A 6,619-nucleotide genomic window follows, 5' to 3' on the forward strand; every position below is an offset into this window, starting at 1 on the left:
TGAGCACTATGGGACTTAACATCTATGGTCATGAATCCCCTAGAACTTAGAACTAATTAAACCTAACTAACCTAAGGACATCACACAACACCCAGTCATCACGAGGCAGAGAAAATCCCTGACCCCGCTGGGAATAATCGGGTCAGACCAGAGCTACAACAAAAAAACTTAATATATTTCAGCAGTTAGGCTAGGCCTGAGCTTTAAGAGAAAACTTAATTACTACAATCATTCCCTTAATAGTTCCATTACGTTGGATCTCAGATTAAGAAAGTCCTACACACTATGCTGCAGTAAACAGTCGCGCACCTTCAAAAGTCTGAAGCTGACTGGGATGATTGCGTAGCTGGTGATGGAAAGGTAGCCTGAAAAGAAATTAAAATCCACATTAACATTACTGAAAACCTTTATTTCTAAATTATGGATTACTAAGTTTGTTGCACTAATACTGGGTTAATGTTGGGGAAAAATGTATGTGTAACATGGCTTTTCTTATCCATTTCTGTATCGAAATATTCAATGACGGAATGAAACTCAAAGTGGCTCCACATTTGTGTGTATTTACATCTTTATATTGTAATTAGCTACTTAAAGTCATAATATGTATATGCCACACCTTAAAAAAACATGTACATGCAAGACATACTGGACCAAAGAAACGAAATGCCATGATGTTAATAACCTAACATCTAAACAAGATTAGCAAACAGTTTGAACGTGAGTATATTAATATGGGTGATAATACCAGATGTAGTTTTTCTGCCTAGATGGTGTTATAGTCAGGACTGAGATTGTAAGCTAATGGGGAACTTGAGGCAACTGCCAATCAGGAAGTTGTGTTAACACAAGATATGAGCACTTTTACCCATCAGCAATTATTCCATAATGTACTAATGCCACTGCTTTGGAACAAGACATGTTGTGAACTATGTTTGAACATTCACATTTGCATGAGAAAGTCACAAGCCAATGGAAATATGCAATGCTGCTTGCACAGAAGGGAACATCATGTACACACATCAATTTTTTTTTCGAATGAAACAGAATGTGTAAACACTTTATGACTGATTTGCAGTGTATCATTCAGCTGGCTTGCTGTGTAATGGAATTATCCACACCAAGTTCAAGGTGTGGAGTGACTTCAGTTTTTTCAATAGCAATGTCTACAAATTATTCCACGTGACAGTCACATCAAATCATAATTAAGTATTTTCTTTTTCTTTAATTATACTAACAGAGCTACCTTCAGATAAAATAAGAATTATTTTAAAAATGGTGCCAGAAACTTGCATGTCATAGCCTTTATCAATACTGGATGTGAGGTCAGTCTGGAGGCAGTTTTCAGTTGCAATTTCTTATTTCTTTTGTGGATTGTTTCGGTCTTTACACCACCATTAGCACACAGTATTAAATTTATGCAAGTTAGCCAATAGCACTGTATGTCCAGCAGTGCTCCCTCAAACTTAAAAATGTTAAATAAATAATAATTACTTTATTCCTTAATATGCCCTTTGGGGAAAGGAAAGTTGCTAGATAAATTTCAAAATGCCATACATGACTTTAGAAATGTAATACTTACCATTTCAGAAATTTCTACTGTCTTTACAAATTCCTTGCTTTGCTTAGAGTGTGGTCTTTGTCTTCCCCCCGGATGACATCTGCGACCTGCCAACTTGTTTTTTCTTCTGCTTATTGCAGTGGGCTGAACGGGAATATAGTTACCACGATTTTTTCTAGATTTTCCTGTAACAAAAATTAGAATTCATACAATATTGAATTACTTGCCATAACATTTATATAAAAGTATGTTTTACTTACCTTCACCAAAATTTGCCAAATAAGATGCACATGCAGATGGCGTTTTAAGCTTTCTCAATTTTTCGCACATGACTTCAAGGCCTTTCCTCATTTCCTCAGGGGATTTATTTGAAAAATCTATGAGACGAGCTTTTATCTCGTCGATTAAATTATTATTTCTATTGTCTGGAACTGTCTCCATGTGAAGTGTCTCTGGCATCTCTTCTTGGCTTCCACAGAGCAAACCTGTGTCCATTTGCTCCAAACGTTCCGAAGAACTTGAAGCCCCTGCATTCTGAGAGCAATACAGAGGCTCTAGCCACCCTTCAGGAGGCTCCTCATTTGTAGCAATAAAATAATACAGTCTGCGTATACTGTCACTATCAGTCACCTCCCTGTAGTTTCCTGATGGTAAAACAGTACTGCCCCAGTCTATATGTTTGCAGATCTTCCCTGTATTGCCTTGGCAACAAGTGCAAACAAGAACAGCCATATTAACAATGTAATAGTGATTCTCCCTTTCTTCACTGGGAACGAGCAGAACATCCTCATTGACTTGTCTGATTTTTGCTAGAATCTCCTGTGAAGGAGCCTTTATAGGCCTACAGAAAGACTTAGGACTTGCTCCATTAGCAGCATCAAGAAGTCTCCTCTGAAAATACAAATTCACCTTTGTGAGAAAAAAGTCCACCATCTGAACCACATTGAAGGCACGCACCCTCTCAAAAATCCTGTCCTTTAAAATTCTCATGAAGGCCTCACTTATATTATTTGTGTTGTGCCCTTCTATAAGCATACCTCGCCGATGTGAAAGGGTCCACAGTTCTCTCCTATCCCAATACCCTTCCAAGTATTTCAATAAATTTTGATGATTTTCACCTATGTTCGCTCTTGTTACATTATAGTTTACCACTGCTTCATTTTTTGTTTGCGCAAACATTATTTTTTTGAAATTCTGGAAGAACTCACACTGTTTTTGCTGTGGTATAGCATTTTTTGCTTTGAGAAGCCAGCGCCACACTGCCTGCAGGACATGGAATATACACAACAAAGTTTTTGTGTTTGGGAAGCACCTTCTAATTGCATTTTGTTCTGACTGGCTGTCGTCAGTCAGAAACACACTTGGGCCATTGATGTTTCCCCCAAAAATATTTTCCCCCACGGTCTCTTTCAGCAACTCTAGTCCCATTTCTATAACTCCGCAGCTTTCTGAAGACATAATCAGAACTCCTAGTGGTAAACCTCCACACTCACTGTGAGTAAGTAAAACGAACACTCTGCTGCTATCATGATCCAGAGAACCAGTGGAATCCATAAATACAAGTTTGGAAGCAGCTTTTACATGAGTATGGACTTTTTGCATCAGTGGTGAGCAAATGCTGAAAAACAATTATACAAATATTAATAGTAGCTAAATGTATATGCATAAAGTTTTCATCAGACTACAAATTTGTAAATATACTCTTACCATACTATATAATCATCATCTTTCTGAATCATCTTGGCACACACAGCTCCAACTTCGCTGTTGTATTCCTCTAACCTCTGTTGTAACAGCTGCTTTCCTTCTTTGTTGAAGTCTGTTGGCCCATACTTTTTCTTAAAAACTTTGTTGAACAAATAGTGGCAAAAGTTGTAATCAGGACACCTGCTTCTGTCTGCAAGGACTAAAGGGTAATCTGAACAATTCAGCTGAATTTCAACCTTTATTGACTCAAGAGCAGTGGCTGGTGAATGACCTCTTTCAAACAGGGATATTAATTTTTCTTTGACATCACTTGATGGTTGCCTAAATCTTACAGCAGCAGCACTCTCAACACTGTGGTTATGACCCAACACCAAGTTAACCTCACACGGCATTTCCTTGTAGAGCATTGCTTTCTCTACAGACTTACCTCTGTATCTATCATGCACAGCGTGAATTGTCACTGTCATTTTTGATGGACAGTTAGTGTTTTTTGTTGCCCTTTGCACTGAACCATGAACTTTTATACTGCGAGTATTGTGGTGACAGACCAGCCTTTGTTTGAAAACAACATACTTTCCTGATGCAGGTTCAGTGCACCTTATTGTATAAGTTGTTTTTGTTTTGTTTTCAAACTGTGCCAACCACTGTCCAAACTCCTCCCTTGTTTTAACATCAACAAGGATGTTTAAAGATTTAATTTCTTGCACATTACAATCATTTCTGTGCAGCTCCAACACACGTGTTTTCCACTGCGGGAGAATTTCCTGTTAAGAGAGAAGAGCATGTATTACTATCACTTCTGTACTTGGCTTCATTTAAATTATTTCAGAATTTTCCTCCCTACAGTAACATACATTTGATATAAGAAGTGCAGCAGGTATGTAGACACGTGGTAGACCAGACCACAATTTCATAAAAACCACCAATAAGTACACATTTTACCTTGGGTAGGGAGGGGTAAAAACAAAATAATATTTAAACTTTCGAAATTTTGGGTGAAAAGCTTTTGTACTCGTCAGAATATGGTTAAAAGTGTTTCATATTCACACAAACATTTCACTGAAAAAAGAAAAAATACTTGGGGGGCACAAAAAAAAGACCTAGTGACTAAACTGAAGAAAGTGCCTACACAGGTGACAGAACAATAAAAGTATGAGGCAAGATAAAAAGAATTCATATAATGGTCTATTAGACATATCTATGTCAAACAAATTAATGTATTATAAGTTTTGAGGAAAAGAGTAGATTTTTATACAGAGGAAATATTAACTATGTCCATTAATGTTACAAACAGTATTTAAACTAATAGTTTTGGCCTAAACAAATTTTTCTAGACACTTCAGTCTGATAGTTCCAATTCCAAATCTTTAGGGAAAGACAAATGGACATGTTGGTGTGCTCCTATAGATTATTTAAAATTTCTGAAGTTTCTGGGTGATTAGAGCTGGGTGTTTGGTAAAATCTGAAAACCAATCCTTACTGGCAAAACTTCTTTTCTCTGGTAAATATGCTTTCTGTAGTACCTGAACAAACTCAGCAACAAACTGTTTTACCTTGAATGAAGTTACAGGAAGGCCCAAGTAGCCAAGCAAGTATATTCATCTTTACTGAGAACAGATCTTTGTGTATTCAGAACTTTTTAGTATTACTCTCAGATACCAGTGGTATGTTTAAATTACAGTTGAGTAACAGCTTTTATTTACACCTGGCATTAATTTTAAACTACCACAGCATACTCTGTGTCTTTCTCTTAAAGGTTGCAGTTTAATGTAATTTCTAGGCATTCAACACTACTGACAGTCTAATGATTTCCAAATTGAAATACAGAGAGTAAACAAAAAAGTTACTAATTTTTTAAAAAAAAGCAAACACTATTTGTAATTAATCTGAACTTAGGACGCAGTCAGCTGCTCAAGATATGATTGCCTTCTGTTTACTCCACTTTTCCTCCACCTTTCCAAACAACGGAAAAAACAACTCACAGTTTAGTATACAAATGTGTTTTATAATTCCAGTACACAATGTTAATAAGTTTTAGCTGATTCTGAAACTTCTTACACATATACATGTTTCACATATATGTGAAACATAAAGAAAAAATGGCCTAGGAAAAAATCCTTCTTTTAAAGGATCATTAAAAGTCTATGTGGGTAACAAGTAACATAAAAACCAAATTAGTACAGAAACATGTATTAAATGGTAATTTTCCAGTACCGAGAAATGAAAATCTGTCAAAATAGGTATACCGCTGTTTTATATTACGATTTGCGAGCGCTGTTTCATACAGTTATTAAATCTCCTGCTTACTATCACACCATTTAAATTACTGGAGTCCACAGCAAGATTTTTAAATGAGGATTTCTGATCAGGTAAACAAGTTGGCTGTACCTTCACCTTATTTCCTTCCATAATTTACTCTAATAATAGCTATTTTTACCCGATCGTGCTTATTATAATTTTACCCTACCAATACCCTTATCTTTCATGTTTTATTTGATCCCCATAATTCTATAATCTTAAGTAGCCAACATTACCAAGTTGCCAATAACAACTGTCAAGTGAGCAGTCTGGATTAATAGCTTCAAAAAGCAAGCAGAGAATACACCCACTTGAGAAATAGTATTAACTATTTCACTCTGCCTTTCGTTAGCCGACAGCATTATCATTGAAAGCAATGAATTTCAACGCTTAAAAAAAACATTAAGTGCAGAAAATTCATACTAAATATGGTACTTACAAATACTTCAGCCTTTCGCTCGTCCACAACACTATCTTCGAACGAAATAATTTCGAAAATACAGTACGGAGGACACGCTGACGCAGGAAACGCATACACATACAAACACAATAGGGAGTAGTGACTAACACAAAATTTAATTTCGCGCGCGCGCGCCTGATGCACAGCACTTTTTCATTGGTAGTCGTCTGGTGGCTTCTTATTGGTCGCTAGCTACAGCGCTCAGACAGTGTGGAGGGGAGATGGCTAGACCCCGGGTCAAGTCAGTATTCGCGTAGCAGTAGCAGTAAGTTGTTGCCAGTGTGTGTGTCTGCTCTGGTCTGGTCTGGTGTATCATGTTGACTGGGCAGGTCGCGGTGCAGCGTTGCCGGAGCCTGAGTATTATTGTATAAGGTAAAAAAAGCAGCCTCGCGCATATCTAGTAATATTATGTAAACTCCCATGTATATCTTTTAAAAATGTCCTAATAATAACAAGCATTCATTTCAATTTAAAGAATTTAATATTTTTTTCAATGCATGATCATTCCGATTGTTGCAAAAGAAAAATCATTTGCTTCCTTTCATAAATAACAAATGTATAGGCCAGCATTGCATAGAACTGTGCTGGAAAAGAGC

The 6,619-nt window shown here is 36.7% G+C and overlaps 1 protein-coding gene across 1 annotated transcript; it reads right to left on the minus strand.

The window, feature by feature from the left end:
* Window positions 1–233: 233 nt before the first annotated feature.
* On the minus strand, window positions 234–6,092 carry LOC126412896 (uncharacterized). Its single transcript, XM_050082786.1, has 5 exons — window positions 6,003–6,092; window positions 3,266–4,029; window positions 1,819–3,176; window positions 1,580–1,743; window positions 234–365 (listed from the first exon to the last, which is right to left on the minus strand). The coding sequence occupies exons 2-5, from the start codon at window positions 3,730–3,732 to the stop codon at window positions 312–314; spliced, it is 2,043 nt and encodes a 680-aa protein (XP_049938743.1). The 5' UTR covers window positions 3,733–4,029; window positions 6,003–6,092; the 3' UTR covers window positions 234–311.
* Window positions 6,093–6,619: the final 527 nt, after the last annotated feature.

The sequence above is a fragment of the Schistocerca serialis genome, chromosome 7 (genome assembly GCF_023864345.2).
Source record: "Schistocerca serialis cubense isolate TAMUIC-IGC-003099 chromosome 7, iqSchSeri2.2, whole genome shotgun sequence".
Taxonomy (NCBI): domain Eukaryota; kingdom Metazoa; phylum Arthropoda; class Insecta; order Orthoptera; family Acrididae; genus Schistocerca; species Schistocerca serialis.